The sequence below is a fragment of the Pituophis catenifer genome, unplaced genomic scaffold, assembly GCF_029215685.1.
Source record: "Pituophis catenifer annectens isolate HBS135680 unplaced genomic scaffold, rPitCat1.0.hap2 SCAF_1, whole genome shotgun sequence".
In the NCBI taxonomy this organism is placed as follows: Eukaryota; Metazoa; Chordata; class Lepidosauria; order Squamata; family Colubridae; genus Pituophis; species Pituophis catenifer.
This window is the reverse complement of record NW_027256881.1, coordinates 135995468-136019034: the sequence shown is the minus strand read 5'-3', so window position 1 is coordinate 136019034 and position 23567 is coordinate 135995468. Positions and strand designations below refer to the sequence as shown.

Sequence of the window (23567 nt, the reverse complement as noted above, 5' to 3'; positions counted from 1 at the left end):
GGCTCATGTGATTGATGATCCCCTCTTTTGTCTCGTATAGTAACCATCTCTCACACTTTGGATGCAGATGTTGTTGTAGTTGTTTAAAACGCCCCTTTTTATTCTTCCTACTTGGCTAGAGAAACCAATACAGCAGTCCTGAAGGATTGAGGCATTGGAAATACTTTCCTCTCGCCTAGATACAATTGGGATGAACGAAGCACGATATCTGTTTTTAGAAATGACAGGCTTTGGGATTTCTAAAACCTTGGGAGCCAAGTCACAGGAACAGCTGGCAAATGTTCCATGGAGCAAATATCATGGCCAAACAAGTAATGAAGCCTGGCTGACTCAAATCTCTTTTCAGATTTTTACTTACTTGGCAACAGAAAATCTTGGATGACGTAAAGTTCATCAGCAGTCAAATTAAGTCATCCTATTGGCTAGAGCTTATTTGACTCGATGGCTATTCTATTTTACACTTTGTTTTTTTTTTCCTGGCAAGTTAACTGTGCTTAGGTAATGAAGAGCACCCAGTTTTCCTGAGCTACTACGAAGCCTATCCGTCTGCATTGTTTTGAAAAAATATGAAGCTTGACAATGCAGATGATTACGGTATATCTTTTGTAATATATTTTTTTCAAAGCACATTGAAAACAAGCATTTCCCAATCTGGTCTGGGAATTCTGGAAGCTGTAATCATAGTAGTATCCTATTATGATTTATGTTGATTGCTTTAGTATCCCATGACTATCACTGAGTATTGTATCTATGATTTATGACGATTGTATTTTATGATTATGATTATCACTTGTTGCTTGTATGTACACTGAGAGCTTTTGCCCCAGAGACAAATTCCTTGTGTGTGTCCAATCACACTTGCCCAATAAAGAATTCTATAATCGGGGACACAAAAGACGTTGGGAAGGTCACTAATGATGATCATGTGAACCTGGGATGCTGAACCATTATAAATACATGTTGGTTGTCAAGCCCCTAAATTGGATCATGTGAGCACAGAGGTGGCAAAGGTTGATTGACACAGCATTTTGATTTTGTTTTCTTTACCTAAAAGATAAGCTTTACTGTAGAAGAATAGAGGTTGTTGATATAACAAGGAGGAAGTTACTTTTTCTTTCCCGTTTTATTTTCTTTCCTTTTTCACTCCTCTTTCCTTTTCCTGTTTTCTTTAGCTTGTATTGACTTTTATCCTTAGCAAGGTTTTTCAGAAGTGATTTGCTGTTGGCTCCTTCCTAGGGCTGAGAGAAAGCAACTAGATGAAGGTCACCCAGCTGGTTTCACATCTAAGGCAAAACTAGAGCTCACGGTTTCCTAGTTTCCAGCCTCGATGCCTTATCGACAACATTAAATTGGCTCTCAGAATTGGAATATAGAGCTAACCCAATCCGATACTATCTCAGCTTTCAAAGTTCTTTTTAAAAGCCTGGAAAGGGAAACTGTTATAATCCATTTGCTTTCTTTTTTGATCACCAAAGAAAATAATACTCCCCTTTTGAAGGTTCTGGCAGACAAAAGGCAAAAGATAGGCTGCATTTAGAAAATACTACTTAACTGAAAAGTCTTGCTTGCAAGCCTTGATCATAGCCAGAGGAAATGGATTTCCTGAATTAATAAATAGGCTCAACAACATGGAGCTGACTTTTAAAACACCTTGACCTCAGTTCTTGGAGAACTTCAGACAGCTCCTGCCTCTCCCATTCCTCCATCCTTCTCCGTTATGCCCAAGCAAAAGCTGTCAGTGAATTAAGAGGAATTCCTCTCCCTGCTTTTATTGTTGTTGCTGTTGCCTGTGTTAATTTAACCGATCAATTGTTCTGCTAAAAGCTGCTTGGATAAAGGGGCACCGAGGATGTAGTCAAAGCATCCCATTAATATTGTACATGTTTCTGGAATAGAAAAAGCCAAAGAGCGGGGAAATGGGGGAAGGTTGATATAAAGGAGAAGCACCAAAAAAATCAAATAGTTTCAGCATTCCTCTAATAGAGAAGTGAACCAATGGTACAGTGGGATCAACTCCCCAAAAGGAGTTGTTTCATGCTCACCTTGCTGGACCCCTCTACATTAGGTGGGCAATAAAATCAACACTGTGTTCCTTCTTCTGATATTTATTTCCAATTTTTTCTTTCTCAATGCTCAAAATAGGAAACTTAAGCTGGGGACCCAAGCCAGCTAGAGCTACGATGCAACCCTAAAGGCGGTTACTGAGGATTATCCGTGGTCAAATGTTGTGATTGAACGCAAATAGACTTTCACTCTGTGCTTAAACTTTCCTCCCAACCTCCAGAAACATTCTTAAGAGCTTAGCTTCGGCTGAAATTTGTTCAGTGTGCATCTTTTGAAATCATGCGCCACACATGGCATTTTCCAATGGATTGAATTTATTACAATATATTTATTTGCATTTTGTTGACCATCAAAATGAAGTTATCTTATAGAGGCACAGCACTACTGCATATATGTACAGAGAAAATACTTTCCCCAAATATATCCGTTAATAATTCTCCCACTTGCCCTCAAAATCCCATCACCATTATTTGAATTTCAACATATGGAACTAAGTAGCCATAAAATGTATCAAAATAAACAGGGATCCACCTTGCATATTCTACTTTAAGATATGGGAGACAGTATAAACAGAGCATATATTGGCTTTCTATTTAGAAAAGAGTATCTTTTCTGTAACAGAAAACCATCAATACACCAGTAATAAAGAGGGTCTTTTTTTTTTCTTTCACAGAAAGAATTAATTCATCCATTCTATGTTTATTGTGCAAATTCAACCATGCCATTTATATGTATGCAGAACTACCTGGCCAAATTAAAAACTATTTAAAAATCATATCTGCAACTAATTGTAAGTTTTAACAATAAAACTTGAAAATGCTTTATAAAATATTCCTCCCCAACCAATGCCATAAATATCAGCTGCAATCCTCTCAGGAACTACATTCAACACTACAATAGCATTTGTAATAAAGCTTAGGCAAGTTTTTTAAAGAATTAATTTGATGCCAGGCACATTAAAACCAGCAAACAAGAACAAAACAAATCTGCCAAGGTTTCTCAAGTGGATTCACATTTTCTTATGTAAATCCAGAGTTTGCCTCAAGTATTAACGCAGTAGAGTTACATGTGGGGTGATCATGACAGACCCACCCAAGAATTCTCAGTTTAGCTTTGGTAGCACAGTCCAATTCCTGAAAAATATTTACTGTTGGTTTATGAACAATTCCTTAAAATGAAGCCCATTTATAAGGCAGCATTTTCATCCTTTAAAAACTACAATAAGAAAACAATCTGCACGTACCAAGTAGTGAATCCCACTGATTCTTAGCTATCGTCTTGTAATTTAAGTAAATGGGAATGAAACCTGTTTAATAGGACTGGGCAGAGTTTTAGATTCAATACCCCCAAATGTGTTCAGAGCAAAACAGGAGGCAGAACATCTGTCCGCGACTGTAAAGCAGCGGCACCAAAACAAGATTCAAAGCGTTATACAACACTACTGCTTAACCTTAGCTGGATCGTGCACGTTTTGTTCTGAGAAATCAAATACAAATTCAAAATGGTAATACACATGTCCTGGCTGCAATGTGCATAAGAAAGAAGAATAAGCAAGGGAAGCATTCTGCAATAAAAGATACATGCCCCAAAAGTGATAATATCGAAACAGGTTTTTCCATGCTGTTAGACTTTTGGGTTATCAAATGTTACTAAATCCATAATCGTGTTCTTGGACCTGAGAAGTAGATTACATGTTGTTCAACTAGTAATTTAAAGACCTTAAAATGATGCTGGCTTTGGATCAGTACCTGTATTTCTTTATGTACCCGTGATATTGCCCATATATAGGAATCAATGTACATTCAGAAATAATTGGGGGGACACTTTACTAATCCCAGCAAGGTATGGTGTCCAATTGTACTACGTAAAACATATAGGATTGACAAAGACAAGGAAAATGACAAAATCCCGTTCAAGGGAATGAAATGGAATGTGTGATCTAGCCCAGGGGTCCCCAATCCCCAATCTCCAATTCATAGACCTGCTCTGGTCCACGGCATGCCAGTAACCGGGCCGCACGAACAAGTAAAGCCCCATCCGCAAGATGCAGGAAGCACATGAATCCACGCCCCCTCCAGTTCACGGAAAAACCTCTCTCCACGGAACCGGTCCCTGGTGCCCAAAAGGTTGGGGGCCACTGGTCTAGTCCTATGCATCTAACTCCATCTGCAGATAAGAATTGCCACTGCAAATTACTTCCATTTGATTTACTGGATCTTCATCATAAATTTAGATTGGAGACATAATATTTAGTCCTATTTGTTGTTGTTGTTGTTTTGCAATTGCAAGCAACAGGCATTAGAGATGTTTTATCTCCTTACAGATATCAATACCCTAATTCAGGGGTCCCCAACACCCCCAGTCCATGGACCAGCATCGGGTCACAGCATGCTAGAAACCGGGCAAAGCCCCATTCACAGGATGTGGGCAGCATGCGAAACCACACCCCTTCTGGTCCGCGGAAATATCTCTCTCCACACAACCGGTCCCTGATGGCCAAAAGTTGGGGGGCCACTGCCCTAATTCATCTATTGGAATACAAAAGAGCATCCTTGTATGCCTGTTGAAGCAAAACAACATGTAGAAATTTGCTGTGCACACATAATTCCCCTTTAATTTTAATCGCTTGGGCTTTAGAGACGGGAGGGTTTTTTTCCAAAAAGCTGAACCACAGAGTTTGAAGGAGAGAAATGGATTCAAATCTCAACCCCATTTCTCCTTCCCTATCAAGCAAAGTGACTTTTGAGCTTGAGCAGTTTTGGTTTTACATGCTCCATTGGCCTTTGTATTTATTTTGAATTATTTTACATATGCTGCTTTGGACTGCCGAGAACAGTCATCAGAGGAAGCAGTGATACTGCTTCAGAAAGGGTTGTGTATTCACAAAAAAGTTAACAGCATAGAAGGAATTAAATGGGAACCTAAAATCAATTTCTAGCTCTGGAATGGGCCCTGGCTATAGTCACCAACAATCCTGATTTGAATCAATCTTCATTCCAAAGATTGTAAGTTGAGAACAGAATCTACAACCTATGATTTAATCATGTGGGCTGTTTTACAGGATTAAAATTGCAAATTTTAGACACAATTAACGTACGATGAAATCCAACTGTACTGATGGAGCTTATTTCTGAGTAGGTGTATCATTTGCAGATAAAGCTAATGGGATAATTATTTGGCAGAATGTGCACTATTAAGACGCAGTATGAAATTAATTCATTAAACGTAAAGAGTGACAAGCTATGATACTGAATGTAATTGTCACTATCAGTGGAAAAAGTCCCACTGATTTAATGGCAAACAAAATTCCTTACTTAAAATTGACTTGCAGCTTTAGATCCTAAATCCAGTTAAAGGCAAAGGTTACTAACACAGCAATCCATTATATTTTTCCAGAAGTTAGCCCAATGACTTCATTGGGACTTCAAAGTAATTATTTATGGGAAAAAACATCTAGGTCAAGTAAGTGAAAGTAATTTAACTTTATTATAATTAACTTTAGCTGGATTTAGCCACAGTATTTGGGAGTTGCTAGAATGCAATTATGAAAACGCAAATAGACAGAATTCTAAGTTCCCTTTTAAAAGAAGCAGAATGTATATAATGGCAAGTGAGGTATATCTAAAATTCATGTAAGAAGGATTTCAAACAATTTCTTCTAAGGGATATTATTTACTCAGAGATCAGCAAGAGAAAAATACTGGAGTTAAATTTCAACACAGTGAGAAATATATTTTAATATAAGTTCTAACCATCTCAAACAGCATTAATTTTGCCCAGTCTCTAACTTTAAAAAAGACTTACAGGCCTCAGGCCTGTTGTCTTTATATAAACGGATTACCTAGCAACCTTCCAATAAATATTAAAAGGAAATAGTTTAATAAAAGCAAGGATTTTCTTTTTTTAAAAGATTATTTGATATATAGTATAAACAATGGAAATCTGCATTTTAAAGAAGGCCAGCAACTTGTAAAAAGCAGCTTCTCTCAAAAACAATCTAAAATATTCATTATGATATTGAATCTCAAGACAGTCAAACGTAACAAAAAAAAAAGGAAGATAATGATTTCTCCTAATTGTATCAAGAAAAAAAATGAAATGTAAAGGAAAAACTCTCGGTAAAGGCTGTCTATAATGTAGGACACCCCAAATTATATTAATCTCAAAATTGTGTGGTAAAAGAAAAAGAAATACCAAAAGAGAACTCTTCAGAGGATTTAAAATCATCCAACTCCTTCGCACCTCACATCTAATTCACGTAGTGCAAATAAAATATGCTGAACCAGCAACGAAGCAATTCAAGAAAGTTCACTAAAAATATTTCCAGACATGTTTCCCTTGCAATTGGAAGCAGAAACTTTTACATATTATCATGTTAGATGGGAAGAGCACACTTCTACTTAAATGGCATCGCTCTTCATGGAAAAGAAACCAGGAAAGGCAGAGGACTCCGCTGCCAAGTATCCTTCTAAGACACACTATTTGAAAAGCATATATGTCATAGTAGTAAACTCTTAGCTATGATCATATAAATATTGCACTGTGGGACCTCTGGTGGGCCCAAACCTTCCAGCAAAAATAAGATGAAGCACAGTGTACAGTAATCGTAGCAGGCTCAAGGTTTCGTTTGGTAAAATATGGCCTAAACTTAGTAGAGCCGACTAGTCGCATGCAAATGATAATCAAAATATGCATTCAATTCCTTTAAAAAAAAAAGAAAGATTTTCATCATAACAATGAAATTGAAAGAACGATTTGGCAATATTGACAGAATTGGAGGTTAGAATCATACCCCTATCAATACAAACTAGTACAGTGCTAGTGATCACAGCAATGCTGTGTTAAGCTTATCAATCGACTGAATTTTGTTCACTTGATCTCAACGTATTTTGTTGATGACTGGGTTTTTTTGGGGCGGGGGGGAATATAGAAAATGTACATGTTACACCTCGGAGGCTTAGAGTTGTTTCCTCTTCCTCTACCTGAGAAGTAGGGGATGGAAGTAGTGCTTCAAGAGGCAAGCACATCCCTGTGCTTTCAAAGCTCACATGGAAACACTGAAGACCATAGAGGACTTTGAGATAACCACTACCACGGCACCCGGAATTGTCCCTTTCAAAAGAATACATGGCATTGGGTACCACTTAAGCATTATGCTGGTGAAGAGCTGGATGGACAACCTTCAGAAATGCTTTTAAAGAACAAAGGTAATTTCTGAACTGGGTTTTTTTTTTTAAAACCACTGCATCCCAAATTTTGTTTGAGGCGCAAAATCCAGTTGAACAACTGAAGCACAGAAGAGCTGAGATGTTGAGATGCCGCCAAGATGTTTCAAAAGAGTTGTGGCAAACTAGAATGAATATCTTGATTTTCAAAAGGTGGCAGTGGCTCCCTCCAGTATGTGAACTGACTATAGGTGTCAGAACAGGGGAAGTCTGAAGAATGCCGTCTTTTCAGCAAGGGAAATACATGATCCACCACTTCGCAAAGTCTCACATACCTGTGAGGGAAGAGAGAATGGGTGGGGGTGGGGGGGGGGGAGAGAGAAACATCTGAGATATTATGTGAACGATTTTATTTATTTATTTAATTTCTATGCTGCCCTTCTCACCAATAAGGCAACTTTGGACAGTTTATAAAACAGTAAAAAGGTAAAAACCAAAACATTATTCACTATATTACTCATGTCGGGAATTGCATGAACACAACTCAGGCAAAATAATTAAAAAAACATAACATCCCTTCAGCCTTTTAACTTATTTCTGAATGTTAGGCATAGAAGTGGGATTTTCTAAAGCACTGCTAGGAAGAGTAGAGTTGGGATGCTGCTTGAAGATTTGTAAACCGCAGTTAGTCAGTCTTACAGCAAAAGACTTGTAAGAAAATAAGTCACAATGGATTTACAAAACCCACTGAAGTAAAAACAGCTACAAAAGCATCTCCTGCAGCTTTTAGAAATGAACAGGTGAACATGTGAGGTGTTTTTAAAAGTAAGGCTTTCAATGGCCAAACGGAAATTATCCTGAACTTCAGATTTCGAAGTTTGGAAACAGCAGGATAGAGATCCAGGTGAAAACAACAAGATCTCATTTTTCCTAATCAAATTTATTAACCCCTAGAAAACTCCATTTGTAGCAAGTGTTACATTTCCCTCTATAATCACTTCCAAATATTTTTCCCACCTGAATTTCAACTTCAGAAAACCTATCAAACATAACCACTTAGTAGACAAACAGACAGCTTATGAGAGCCGAAAACAAAAGTTTGGAAAGGAGGAAAGTTGTTAATGGATTGTACCTACAATGGGACTTGGTCATTCTTTCTTAGAAATGATTACTTGATTATTCTGTTGTATGCACAAATACCCTCCCCTTATTGAAATCTTAAGAGGACATTTTTAAATTACTGCAAATGCATTTTCAAACCAAAAGTGTAGGTCCTTTAACAAGGAGATTGTTTAAATAAAGAAAACGCTGAATCCTACTTTTTGATGTTAATCTCTACACAACCAAAATAAATGTTTAGGAATACACATCATATCACAGATTTTTTTATTTCCAGTCAATTCACTTAATTCCTATTATAACTTTCAGCATCAAGGACTTAAGGAGAAAAATCAGAACTACATAAGCAGCAGAAAGATACTCACGATGAAATGTTGGTCTTAGCATGTTCTTGAATTAGTTCTCCTTTTGGATTAACGGTGAATATTCTGTTTAGTGAAACTCCAACTTGCTTGTATGAGTATACATCCTGGATAAAATAACAAAAATATATGACTCACATTAAAATAACCCACAAATAGTTTTAGGTGTATATATTGGAGGCACTTCATACATTTTAAGTTATAAAACATATATTCCAAGAACTGATTCCTTAAACTTGAACTTCTGAGACAGTAGTTTTCACAGTAATAACACAGAAATGATTTGCCACCGTTGTTTTCCAACATTTAAAAAAAAATTCCTGGTCATTATCACCATTTAAAAAAAGGCAGTAGAGTTTCACAAACATTCTGTCAACCCGGGAGGCCATCTTTTTCTTTGGATCGTCAGGGCTGCCACACTTGGTGCTGTGGGTAACTGGGAGGGGGGATAGCATGGAGCGGTAAAGATATATAGTCATAACAACATTCTTTTCTCTGAGAGTTAAGGACATTCTGCCCTGCACCTGGAGTAGCGTGACTTGGAGGCATCTCCCGTTAATGGTGAATTGATTGGACCATGTGATGGAAATGTGGGTACAGGAGAAGGGACTTTGACTTTCTTTTGGGTGAGGAAAACCCGGAAGCTTTCAGATTCGGGTTTTCCCAGATGTGCCAATATGACATCTCTAATAAAATGGAACTTCGAGGAACTTCGAGCCTCGAGGTTCGTTGTGGGTTTTACTTGGAACCTTGACACATTCAGTGAATGCTTGATCTGGCTGCCTAGGGAATGGAAGCAATATAGAAGAGTGTATCTGAGCACAGATAAGATGCCTTTGCTAAGGATTATCTTGAGAAGATAAGAGCAGTGTATGCATTTCTCTGCTGTTATTTTGTCTACTGATTTCCCATCTGCAGATTTAAGATGATTCAATTATACCTAGGCAGGGAGGAACCAGTGGGGACCAGTGGAATACCTACAAGGTCATTGAGGGCTATTCTCATTATCTGTTGGGTCTGATCCACTTTGAGCTGGAGGTCAGCCATGTAAGTCCTTTGCAGGTGATTGAGGCACAGTCTAGTTACATTATCTGGGAAGGGTTTGAACCTGTTAGTCCTGAGATAAGGGGCAGGGGTTTTTTGAGGGGGGGGGGTGTAAATATGACCACCTGTGTTTCAGATCTATGTCCACTCTGGTTGGACAAGGTCTCCCAGGAGGTGGTATGGTTGGATCTATGTAATGGTGAATTCATCCTTGAGAGAGGGGATGGTTCTATTGACTCTGGAGGAGATGGTTTGATCCTTCCTCAAAAAAACATTGCAGGAGCCAGCAACACTGGAAGACTGCAGTTTCAACGGGCATTCCTGGGGGAAACAGGTTTCCTGGACTCCTTTTAGTCTTGTTTCAAACCAATATCTAGCACTGGTATCTCTTAGCAGCTTTTGATACCACCAATGATGGCATCCTTCTGAATCAGATCAGGGGTCTGGGGTGGTCAAGAACAGATCCAAATGACCCAAGCCAGCATGGCCAACTGGAGCTGTGGGAGTTGTAGTTTAGCAGAATCTGGAGAATACTTTTCTAAACTGAAAAATGAATGCTGCAGTGCCAATGCTTCTATGGAAGAAATCTTCGGGAATTATCATCACAATTGGTACTTACAGCAGGCCTGTTGCCAAAGGCAGCATAAAAAGGTTCTGTGTTAGGATGAAATAAGTTTTTTATGTCTGTTAAACATTGAACTTTAAATTTCTCTGGCTTCTTCTCTATCACTTCCCTGAAATAGAAGAAGAAAATAAAATTAGGTAAAAATAAATAAAATAAAGTGAACTATTAGATGACAATGCTTTATGTGTAAATGATACACAGTATATTTCTTTCAGCTATGTGAACAGTTTCAATTGATGAAGACTTCTAATAATCTCTCAAGGTTTTCAGAAATTTTTATGGTCCATAGGGCTGTTTAAAATTAAACACAAAAACGCATTCTATGTACATGAAAAAGGCCAATTGCATTGCTATGAACCTACTGACTTTGGCAATGTGAGAGCTGTGGTTCATTTGGATAAACTTTCAGTCTTCAAAAAAAATGTATAATTTACTGATGAATCTATTGGCCTTATAATTATTTTATGATTATCTGATTTCCTTCTTCCTCAATGGACAACAACATCAAATCAGAAAGGGAAAGTTTTCCAATCTGCTATATTTTAGAAATATAAAGATCGAACATTTTTCTTTTAGCTCATTTTTATTCAATACAAACAAGAAGCAAGTGGATTAAGAATATATTTAGTGGGGAAAATTCTCTGCTTTTATACATTTCCCATTAAAACGCAATTTTGTGCATAAGGTGAATTCTGATTACAGGTCCCAAACCCATACATGTATATTCCTGCCAGAAATAGCTTAAATCTCACTGCTTTTTCATTGGGATCTCATAATTACCTTTTACTAGAGTTGACTCATAAATACTGAATGCAACAACATGCATTACTGGACAACAATATATTTTGCTACTACATTTTGTGGAGTCACTACACAAGTATATGATTCCTTTCAACAGTATGTAACTGTTGACATCTTAATCTTATTATGTAATAGGTCTAACCGAGGGCTGTAAAACTCCCGGCCCATGGGCCAGATGCGTCACGTGCTGGCCACGCCCACACCCGGGTTAGTGAAGGGGGAAAAAGTTCAGAAATGTCACATGATGCCGCCCTGACGAAGTGAGTTGACACCCCTGGTCTAACCCCTGAATCATTTCAGGGATGGAAAAAAATTACACCCTGTTCACAGCAGTTTTTCTCAGCCGTGGCCCTTTTAAGAGGTGTGAGTTTCAACTATCAGAATTCCTCAACTGGAATTCTGGGAGTTGATATCCACACCTCTTAAAAAGGCCAGGATTGAGATACACTGGTCTAAGGTTACAAGAACCAAGAGCTGTGATACCTGTGAAAAGCTGAGAACAAACTGCTGGGACTCAATAGCACAGGTCCTTGCGGTAACACCGTTCCCCGCTCGTTCACCCAATGCAAGTAACCTCGAGTCATATCTGCCATCCCAATAGCACGGGCTGAACAGTACAGGAACTTGTATCCATTTCTGTGGTTTTAAAGAGAAAAAAAAAAACAGACCGTCATCATCACACATTTGTTGAAATTGTTTTTGCAGCCTACAGGGATTATTACTGTTATGTATGCAACAATATAAAATCGCAGCTGCCAGTTCTTTAGCTGGTGTTGGCCTTCATACACATTAAGTTCTTCCCAAGAACCTTGGATAGATATAGATATATACTGATAGTCCTTGTCTTGCAACTATTCATTTAGCAATCAAATATGTAGGAAAAAAGCAGAAGGGAGGTGGGCTGGAAGGTGAAATTAAACGTGTCATCATTTGGAGTCATTGAATTTCCACAAGAGAGCCAACTCCAGCCCCCTCCCCTCATGAATTCCGTTGACTCTTATCTAATGCCACTTTAGCTTTGACCAATAGTTGACTAGATTCTTATGTTAGACGTAGCAATAATGAATTATTCTGTGCTTTGAACTCAATTAATGCTCCTGGGTATTTATGCTTGACATTACAACACTGATTCGTCCTCGCATTTATGATCGCCACAGTCACATGATCAAAATTTGGGCACATGGCAACCACTATGCATTTACAATGGTTGCAATCTCCTAGGATCATGTGATAACCATCAGTAACCTTCCCAGCCAGATTCCAACAAGGAAAGTCAGTGAGGGAAACCAGATTTGCTTAACCACATGTGATTCATTTAACAACTGCAGTAATTCGCTGAAAAACCCCCTATGCAAAAAGGTCATTAAAATGAGTGTGACTCATTTAACAACCCCTTCATTTAGCAATGGAAATTCAGGTTACAATTATGGTTGTAAATTGAGGACTACCTGTAGACACCAAAAGGTATACATGTCCAAATACACATACGGAAGAAAATTTAGCACAGTTCACGTCCATGAGTTCTGCATATGCATTAAAGGAGAAAAAAATGGGCTCTTAGGCAAATTGGGTGGGCCATTGAAACATATTTCTTTTTATGCTAACTTAATAACTTCAAGACTTGTTGACATCAACTCCCAGAATTTCCTAGTCAGCATGGCTGGCTGAAGAATTCTGGGAATTGAAGTCCACAAGTCTTAAAGTTGCCAAGTCTGGAGACCCTCTATGCTACACAATGACTTCTGGAAGCTGCCTATCTGTCCTATCTGAAGGATGGGTGCTCAATTCTCAATGTTTGAAATATTTCTAGCTCAAGAATTGGCATTTATTTTTATATGCCAACTCATATGCAATGGAAACTGGCATATGCAGTGGAAACTGACAAAGGAAGAAGAGGTGATTTTGCAGAATAATTAATATACTTACTGGCTCACTTTGTGATACAATTTAGCAATGCCTTGATGTGTCCAGTCCTTGCCAAGGGTAGGCAAAATATGACCTAAAGTATCTGATCTGAAAAAACAGAAGATATTTGAAACTAAGATGAAATATACAATAACAAGCTGTATTTGTGGAATACAGAGAACATGTTTGGCAGTTAACATTAATATATTTGTTGGTCAGCATAATTACTTTAATGACCTCTAGCAATGCAGGAATATATACTTAGAAATATCATTTATTTGTTTTCCTTTCCAAAGAATTATTTTCACTTTACAATGGAGGTGTTGGAAATATTCTAATTTTGACCCTATTGACTTGGTAATAGTATTATTTCCAAAATCCTTTCATGACTAAATTATATATTAGAAGCAGCAGTTATTTTCAGCCACTTTATCTTACATTCTTTCACTTCAAAATTTCAATAGATGTTTATACATTTTAGCAATTACATGTTACTATTTGTACAATTATATTTCAAATTCAGTCCTACAATGTTCAGAACCATGGATTCTTTTGTCTAGTTTAAACTTTATAATAATTGTAAATAAATATATCCCTTTATCACTAGTTCTTCTGTTGATTTTATTTTACATTCCCTTTGACAGAATTCTAATAATCACAATAAGTTAGCCATTTGTGTTGGCTTACTATTACACATCCATCAAATGCTTCTTTTGTTCTAATAGCAACAAAGGTGTTTAGGGCACAATCTGGGTTTGTATCTATTCCTTATTCTCAGTATGGCAAGTCTAACAGAATTTGATGCATTAGTAGGATTTAACATTAATATACAGAAGCTAAAGTTAGCAATGAAAAATATGAAAATACAAGGTAAAGCAGAATTGATGAATAAAAGGCTTTAAAATTGAGAAGATAAAATATTTGTCATCATGTGACAAGTATGGATTATGTATTTGTTGTTGTTAGTTGCGAAGTCGTGTCTGACCCATCTTGACCCCATGGACAACATTCCTCCAGGCCTTCCTGTCCTCTACCATCCTCTGGAGTCCATTTAAGCTCACGCCTACTGCTTCAGTGACTCCATCCAGCCACCTCGTTCTCTGTCGTCCCCTTCTTCTTTTGCCCTCAATCTTTCCCAGCATTAGGCTCTTCTCCAGTGAGTCCTTCCTTCTCATTAGGTGGCCAAAATATTTGAGTTTCATTTTCAGGATCTGGCCTTCTAAAGAGCAGTCAGGGTTGATCTCCTCTGGGACTGACCAGTTTGATTGCCTTGCAGTCCAAGGAGTCTTCTCCAGCACCATAGTTCAAAGGCCTCAATTCTTTGGCGCTCAGCCTTTCTTATGGTCCAACTTTCACAGCCATACATTGCAACTGGGAAAACCATCGCCTTGACTATACACACTTTTGTTGGCAGGGTGCTTTTTAGTAAGCCATCTAGATTTGCCATAGCTTTCCTCCCCAGGAGCAAGCATCTTTTAATTTTTTGGCTGCAGTTCCCATCTGTGGTGATCTTGGAGCTCAGGAAAATAAAATCTGTCACTACCTCCATTTCTTCCCCATCTATTTGCCAGGAATTGAGAGGGCCGGATTATATATTACTTCAACATAACTGTGTTAAGACATAGAATGAAATTAGAAAGGATATGTTAATGTGAGGTGAACTAGAATTGTTATTGCTGGGAAGAATTTTTGTGATTAAGATGGATTAAGATTTTGCCTAGCATGTTGTTTTTGTGTCAGGAAAAGCAAAACATCAGTTTTGACAACTGATACACCATTTAAACAATCCAGAAGGATATATTTAAATTTGTGTGACAGGGGGGAAAAATACAAGTTAAATATAAGGTGTTGCAATGTACAAAAAAGAAGAAGAAACTATATTTTGCAACTTGTTTGGTTTGGATGAAAGAGTGGGTGCTGCTGAGAAACAGAAGATTTTTGGAGTTACAATTACACAACCTGAGATTTGGGTGGCATGGATAATTGCAGTACGATAAAGTTAAGGTTAATGTAGATTTTAAAAATCATTGTAAGACCTGCTATAAAAAGTAGCAATTCTTGATTGGGTTCACACTTCCCACATATGTCATTCTAAATTTTGGCATGGGAGGGGGGGATTTCTTTTTGCATATTGTATAAACCTATCCACTGCCATTTAAAAACCATGACGTGTCAATTCAGCCAGTTGTGCTTAATTCAATGAGCCACATTTAAACAAACTATGGCTAAGCATGACAGGGGAAAAAAATCAGATCTTTGACTTCAGCAATAAAAGAATGCATAGGAATGATTAAATAATACTTTAAAATGAATACTAAAAATAAACAGACCAAATGAAGAGGATGTAGAAGAACTGCAACCACTGATTTCCTGGGCTATGAAAGACCAAGAAACACCTACCTGCCCCTCCTGCAACATTTCACCCATACTGTGGTCAGGATAAGTATCTCCTGCAGCTGGCCACTGTCTGGCACATAAAAGAACAGGAAAAGACGTTCTCCTATCTCTTCAGCCAGATTGGCAGAAAGCCACTATTACTTCTTTGTGTCACTCTTGTATCACATAATAGAAGCAAATAGCTGGCATCCCCACTTTGTCTGATGTTTGACAATGGCCCAATGCTTTTGTATGCTGTAAGGCACAGTCTGGACCATCAATGTGTTGCTTGGAGTAGTTTGATCCTTAAGTGAAATGTATATACATGACACCACCACACTAAACAGAAAGGACACTTCAAAGGAAATCTTTAATGTTTGTTTCTGTAGGGCTTGGGTTTGCTCTTTCACAAATCATGAACTAGCCAACCTTTTAATATTTGCTGTTCAGTTTAAAGTAAAAACATCACTATTGGTTTGTCTTATCAGAGAGAGCAGAACATAGTATTCCCTGAACAGAAATGTGCCATTCTGTGTCTGGCTAAAAACTCACCTTGTGATGGTGCCATCAATGTCAGAAATAATGACTTTGTCATCCCAGTTCCATAAATAAATGGTGCCTTCACAGCGACATGTTCCTTGATATTGTGTTGTGACACTAAAAGTGACATCATTGGGACCATTTTTAAGGTTGAGATTTTTCTGTCAAAAAAACAAAACAAAACAAGTCTACAATTCAGACTTACTTTGAAGGAAATATACGTGGAATTGTAGATCAAATGAAGCTGCTATTATACTTACAGCTTCCAAGTTAACAACTTATGGTGATAAACTTAATGTTAGGAAAATATTTCATTCTACACCAACTAATGAATTATTTTGATTATGCCTTAAAATAATCTACAAGGTGAAAGTCCACTAAGCCATGATAGATACAAAGCCATGATAGATAAAATCCCTCAGGAAAACCTCATTAATGCTATAGGTAATTTTGGCATATGTAGACAGTAATCATGTTAAGCTTTTCCAAAATCATTTTATAGACACTTAAACACCAACTTTGGTTAAAGCAAAATGCTTCCTTCACCTGTATTCAATGCTGAGCTTACAGAATGAAATGCTGTGTTATCAAAGAAGCCTCCTTAGTCAAAAAGATGTGAAGACTCAAACTGGACTCCTTCTTTCTGAAAATTTCGCCCCTGTCCACCACCAATCAAGAATCACTTCCTGTCAGTCAGTATTACAGTGCAAATACTCAGCTTCTCTTTCCTCCTTTTACAAAAATTATTCAGACAGGCCTAAATTATTTATGATTATGATCATGATTTATCACTTGTTGCTTGCATGTACACTGAGAGTTAATGCACTGGAGACAAATTCCTTGTGTGTCCAATCACATTTGGCCAATAAAGAATTCTATTTTAAATTCCAGATTTTGCTTCACAAGGTGGCAAAAGTTTCCACAAATGGTCCCTCAAAGATTTGCTCAGGTGCCAAATTTTTGGCATAGTGACTACACAAAATCTTCCAATAACTTGGTAAAAGCAGAAGGGTCCATGGCTCAGTAACAGAGCATGTTCTTGGCAAGATCAAAGTGGCATCTTTGAAACTGGCACCTCAGCCATTAGAAACCAGAATGCTTTCTTTCAAGAAAGGAAGCAGACTCTACACCAGTGTTTCCCAAACTTGGGAACTTCAAGATGTATGGACTTCAACTCCCAAAATCCCACAGCCAGCCATGCTGGATGGGGAATTCTGGGAGTTGAAGTCCACACTTCTTAAAATTCCCAAGTTTGGGAAACACTGGTGTAGAGTCTGCTTCCTTTCTTGAAAGAAAGTATTCTGGTTTCTAATGGCTGAGGTGCCTACACCATAGCAAAGATATGTCACCAAAGTAAAGATATGTTGAAGCATATCTCAAAGAAAAAGAAAACAAATTCCCAGGACCCGGAGAAAAAAACCCTAAAAATGCTGTTCAAAAGGCAGCTGGAATTTGATTTTTTTCCTTGAAAACATTTCGCTTCTCATCCAAGAAGCTTCTTCAGAACTGAAGAAGTTTCTTGAATGAGAAGCGAAAGGTTTTCAAAGAAAAAACCAAGAAAGTCCAGTTGCCTTTTGAACGCTATCTTTGGGACAACCATGACCTGGATGACTGAGAATCTCCATAGACAGAAAAAGAAATGTATGTATTCACGGTCCCATACATTTTACTGATTTTTCTCAACCTGTCAGTTTGTTCCTTTTTACTCCATTCTTAATGGATATCATCTGACTGTTTTGTTCTGCTACAGTTCAGTTAACAGGTTTCCTCTCCCACTACCATGGACATAACTGGGCCAGCTGGACTACCAATCAATGACCTCTTCCTCTCTTGTAAGCAAGTGATGCCACAGGATATCCTTTACTACTCGATACTGGGAACTCTCTTATTATCACAGGTGGATTCTCCGTGATAATAATGGGGAGAAATCCTGATGACAGATGTTACTTACCAGCTGTTCTGAACTGAGTCGAAGGCTCTTTTTATAACCTATTCCAGACAACAGTGGAAGGTGGGTGGTTTCACTTTTAGTTCGGTGGTCTTCATCACTTGAAGAAGAATCATCTTTGATTCTGAAACATCAGACACAGAATGTTCATATTTCTTTTCTGTATCAACTCAATGGGGAGACAGATTTGTAAATATTATTCCTCAGCCATTATTGATTATTTTATTTATGACAACTGAACTCTCTTTGGGTTGCTAGGTCAAGAAAGAATGACTGGCTCAAGATCATCCAGTGAGTTTGTTGCCTGCCTGATATGGACACCAATCTCAGCAACCCCTAATCTGTTACTTCCCTCATTAAACCATACAGGCTGAAATCATACTGATATAATTCACAGTCATTTATCTTTTTCTCTGATTATTCATAATTTGATATTCGTTGAAGCTCCCAGAACTGTCATCTTTCTATAAAAGTAATAAAATAATAAAGTAGCAGCAGAGACAAATAGTCAATCGTCACAACTATGCTATCAGAACTAACAAAGGATTTTCATCTTGCAAAACTCCCAAATAAATTTGTCAGTGAAATAAGTTTGAAGCAATTTGGAAAGAGACACCATAACACTTAAACACCAACTAACATCTAACAGATTTGGATTCAAATCTTATTCAGTTATGAAACTCAGAAGGTGTTGTCTTACCATTTTGAATATATAAATAAGATAATTTTTAAAAATTAAAAAAAATCAGGATAGCAATGTCCAATACCTGTCTGCAATACTCTTCTCTTCTTTTCCATTGAGACCTTGTGCTGGCTTTGCTTCCTGTGGGTAAAATGTAAATGGGTGAGGAATAGTGTGTGAACATTTTGCACAGTCCATTGTCTTCCTACTTTGAAGAAAACCAAACTACAGCAAAAAAATTAACACAGTTATGGCACTATTCTATTGCAAAATCCATTCTTACTGGCCTCCATAGTTCTGTTTTATCCAGCTATGAGGGAAACATTTGTTTAGGTGATTCACATAAGGAGCTTTATTATGATTAATCATTTCTTCTTGGACCTACTTCTAATGTTTAATGGGGAATATTAATGATAAGTAAAAAGTAAAGGTAAGATTGAATGTAACTCGACTTATTGATGACTTCATGGATACATCCATGGGGTTTCCTTGGCAGCAATACAGAAGGGAATTGCAATTGCAGTATTCTGTGAAATCATTGCATACCATTAGCTAAATGGACCATTCTACAACTACTGTCTTTCTACTAGAGAATAATAAAAGGGTCTGGCCATCATAATCATAGGCCTTTCTTCAAAATCTCCCATAACCATTTTGGCAATCCCTGCAGGAGCTAAAATGCTTAATCAGATGGCTCATGGGCCAAACCAGCAAATGAGTTTTTAAATTATTCACGGCGACCTTGAATACTATTCAGGAAAATATTATTGATCAGCTTTGAGATGCTGAAGAAAGAACGTGAGATATTGTACCAAGAATTACAATAATCAGCTTCCTGTAAATCTTTGTTGTGGCAGCTTATGTGTCTTAAGAATCTGCAAATACAGGTAGTCCTCCATCGAGCCCAAAATTTCTGTGGCTAAGTGAGACATTTGGTAAGTGAATTTTACCCCATTTTACTACCTGTCTTGCCACAGTTGTCAAGTGAATCACTACAGTTGTTAAATTAGTAACACGATTGTTAAGTGCCTCTGGCTTCCCCGTTGACTTTGCTTATCAGAATTTCACAAAAGGTGAATACGTGTCCCATGGGGACACTGCAACCGTCATAAATATGAGTCGATTGCCAAGTATTTGAATTTTGATCACATGATTGTGGGGATGCTGCAATGGTCGTAAATGTGAAAAACCATCGTAAGTCGCTTTTTCAGTGCCGTTGCAACTTTGAATAGTCACTAAAGGAACTGTCGTAAGTCGAGGACTACCTGTAATTCTCTTATGACCTAAATAGGATCCCAAACAAACAAGCAGAACAATGCCAGTGTTTAGCATTCAGCAGTTCATTTTTTTAAATCTGGATTCTTTAAGGAGAGTCAACAGGTCACAGATTTCATGCAAGGGGCTTATGAAGAGTGTGTGTGTGTGTGTGTGTGTGTGTGTGTGTGTGTGTGTGTGTCTTGGTGTGTGTGTCTTGGTGTGTGTGTCTTGGTGTGTGTAGAAGCCTAGAAGAAAAATTCAGGGTAGTTCCAGATTTACCTCTTTGATAGTGTTATTCCTCCCTCTCCATGAAAACCACCATCTTCCACCTTTTTTGGGCATCTTATCCCTCATTATAGAATCCACAGTGGCCTGTGATAAATGGATGGTAACATAAATAATGGAACGAAAGAAAAAGTAATTGAATTCATGCAAACAAAAGGTTTTCTTAAGGAACAAAAAAAAAAAAAAACAACCAAAAAAACCTCAGAGACAATTTAAACTGAGGCAAAGCAAGTCAAAGGAAACATACTACCTTGTTAAAGCAAAACCTAATGGTATCCACAAGTGCACGGAAATAACTTAAACAAGAACACTTCAAAAATTCAACAAAGAAAAATAGGAAAGAAAAATGGGAACAAAAAGGGCATAATAAGTTTAGTGTAATGCACAAAAGGTGGGGAGAAAGAAACACTAATTTTGTTTAGTATAAATTATAAAAGACATTTTATTGGCAAGGAATTCAGCATGGCTGCCTTTCATAAAAATAATAAATAGCTGGATGGTTTTACTATCTTCTAATAATTATTAGAAAAGGGTTAAATGATAATAGTTGAATGAAACATTAGCATTAATACGGCAACCCAATAGCTAAAACTGCTGAAGAGAAAGTTACGATCTTAACACAACATGTTTAACAGTGATTTTATATATACAGGTGATAGCTTATTCTAACCAAAACCAATATTTTCTCCTTAGATCAAGATAAAATTAACATCCAATATATTCAAATGCACAAGGATCAATCCTAAAATGCATTAAAACGCTTTGGATAATTCACTGGATTTTAATTACCTCATGAAAGTTACAATCTAGGTGAATGAGCCATCAAAAAAAAAAGGCAACAATTCATATCTCTTCTTTACCTCAAAGGCCACTGCTTTAAATCAGCTCAGATTCACATTCTGTATGGAGGCCGCAGCCGTGGGGGAACCAGAAGCTGGACTGCAAATCCCATCATCTCTAAGGACTGGCTATAGCAGATGGGGCTTGAAGACCAGCAACTGGGTCTCGCTCTCAGGCTTATAGCAGGGATATGAAGATCCAGTCCTCTGTGAGCAATGGGGTGGGGGAAATACTTACAGGTAGTCCTCGAGTTACAATGGCAACTGGGACCAGAACTATCGTCCCTAAGCGATGTGGGCATAAGGTATGTGAAGTGACCACATCTCTTAGCGACAACAATCCCGGTAGTCCCGGATGCCATAGTAACCTCAAGAAATGTGGGTCATTAAGCAGGAAGCAGCGGAAATCCCAGATGAGGACGTCTGCAAGTGCAGGGAGGCTGGGAGAAAGAGGATGGGATGCTATTCTAAGCACAGGAAGCTGGGCAAAGCAGTCCAGGTAGTCCTCGAGTTACAACAGTTCATTTAGTGACGGTTCAAAGTTACGAAGGCACTGAAAAATGTGGCTTATGATCATTTTTCACAGTTAAACCTTTGCAGCATCCCCACGATCATGTGATCAAAATTCAGATGCTTGGCAACTGGTTCATACTTACGACCGTTGCTGCGCCCCAAGGTCATGGAGATCCCCTTTGGCGACCTTCTCACATGCAAAGTCAATGGGGAAGCCAGGTTCACTTAACAACCATGTTACGAACTTGGCTTAACAACTTTGGCAACAACGGTTGTTAAAACGGGGCAAAGCTCCCTTGACAAACATCTCGGCAGAACAACAGACATTTTGGCCTCAATTGTGGTCGTAAGTCAAGGACTACTTGTATGCTGCAGGAGTGAAGGGAGGCAAGGGAAGCAGGGTACCGTGCCATGAAAGCGTAGGAAGGCTGGGGAAGACTTAACAGAGCCATCTGCAACCTTCCCTGTTGGCTTCCCATTGACTTTGTTTGTAAGAAGCTGGCAGGTAAGGTTGCAATGAGGACCATGTGACTACCAGGCACTGCAACAGTCGAAAATAGAAGCTGGTTGCCAAGTGGCCGAGTCGCAACCCCATGACACGGGGACTGTGTGATGGCTGGAACCTCTACAAACAGTTGTAAGTTTCCCTTGTTCAGCACCATCACAATTTCAAATGATTGCTGGACAAATGGTCAGTAAGCAAGGACTACCTGTACGGTATTCTTGGTCTGGAAGAGGACTAAGCATGAATTTCTGGTGAATTTGAATCCAGTAATGGAAATAGCATGAAACTGTTATAGCCGGTTTGACCTGTCAATGATCTTTGCTCTTTTCATGCCGTTTGATGTTGTAAGGAAAAAGTGAAAGCAGGTAGCAAATCCTGGCTTGAATTTATCTGTTGCAACTTTACTGACTGGGCAGATCAATCAATCAATACGCAGTGAGACAAAAGGATGCTGCTGAGTCCATTATTTCATCAAACATTAAACAAATTAAGGGTTATCTTGGGATAGATTTTTTTTTATGTCACTGTCAGTCTACAGGGAGAGACCTCAATAGACCTCTAACTGGACATAAGTGTGTCTAATGAAATCAATTAGTTCAGAAGCGGGTAAGGTATTTTATATGCAAGAGCTAGGCCTAATGGAATGTGTAGATGACCTTGGGGGATGAAAGAAATAGATACTGCCTAGGAAACAATCAGACAAGAGGAGGGGGAGCAGCCCCCAAGAGTTTAATGATCAGAGAAAGGAATGTAGGAAAAATCTGTCTGTCCTCATTGATCAGATGGGTCAAAGTGGTGATCTGGGCTTTCAGACTTACAAGTTTCTATTAATATAACCTTATAATAAAGTAGATTTAAATCATCTACTTGTGTTTCCTGTCAGGAAGGCTGACACTAAACTCAGGAAGGCTGACATACTAAACTCTTTTCCCCTGATAGCATATATCCAGACATGGGGATAACATACAACAAAAAATTATGCAGCTCCAAGCTTAATTTTATTCAGGTCAGGGATAGATAGGTAGGTAGATAGGTAGAGACATAGAAAGATAGAGATAGGGATAGGGATAGGGATAGGGATAGGGATAGGGATAGGGATAGGGATAGGGATAGGGACAGGGACAGGGACAGGGACAGGGACAGGGATAGGGATAGGGACAGGGACAGGTCAATCCAGTTTGTCTTTCTCTTTTCAAACAAATGATTCTGAAGGCAAATCATCTAATCCATCAACAAACAATGGCTTTGAAAACAAAACTGCAAATTCATGCAAAAATCTAGAAAATCTACAAAGCGCCTATGAAGTTCATAGTTCAAAATTCATATAATTATTGAGCTACCTAAATACTTCTTATGTACTTTGAACTAGGCAAGCTGGAAGAAATGTCACACAGAGACATAATTTTACTTTCCAATATGACTGAACTAAGAAGGAAATGGCTAAATGTTATCTTGGAAACTGCTATTTTTAATATATATATATATATATATAGTCTGAACCTCTAACTCTGTCGTCATTCTTAAACCAAGAATAAAA

The 23567-nt window shown here is 38.1% G+C and overlaps 1 protein-coding gene across 4 annotated transcripts in view; it reads right to left on the bottom strand.

Annotated features, from left to right (window-relative positions):
* Positions 1-2360: 2360 nt before the first annotated feature.
* The window catches only part of LPIN1 (lipin 1), a 111497-nt gene continuing 90290 nt past the window's right edge, over positions 2361-23567 (bottom strand). For all 4 annotated transcript variants that reach the window (XM_070932987.1, XM_070932990.1, XM_070932989.1 and 1 more), the window contains 9 exons: positions 20168-20260; positions 18717-18772; positions 17953-18073; positions 16014-16162; positions 13107-13193; positions 11664-11816; positions 10374-10488; positions 8714-8817; positions 2361-7564 (listed from right to left, as the gene is read on the bottom strand). In XM_070932987.1, coding sequence (XP_070789088.1) covers positions 7396-7564; positions 8714-8817; positions 10374-10488; positions 11664-11816; positions 13107-13193; positions 16014-16162; positions 17953-18073; positions 18717-18772; positions 20168-20260 — 1047 coding nt within the window. In that variant the 3' untranslated portion in view covers positions 2361-7395. The remainder of the gene's footprint in view (positions 7565-8713; positions 8818-10373; positions 10489-11663; positions 11817-13106; positions 13194-16013; positions 16163-17952; positions 18074-18716; positions 18773-20167; positions 20261-23567) is intronic.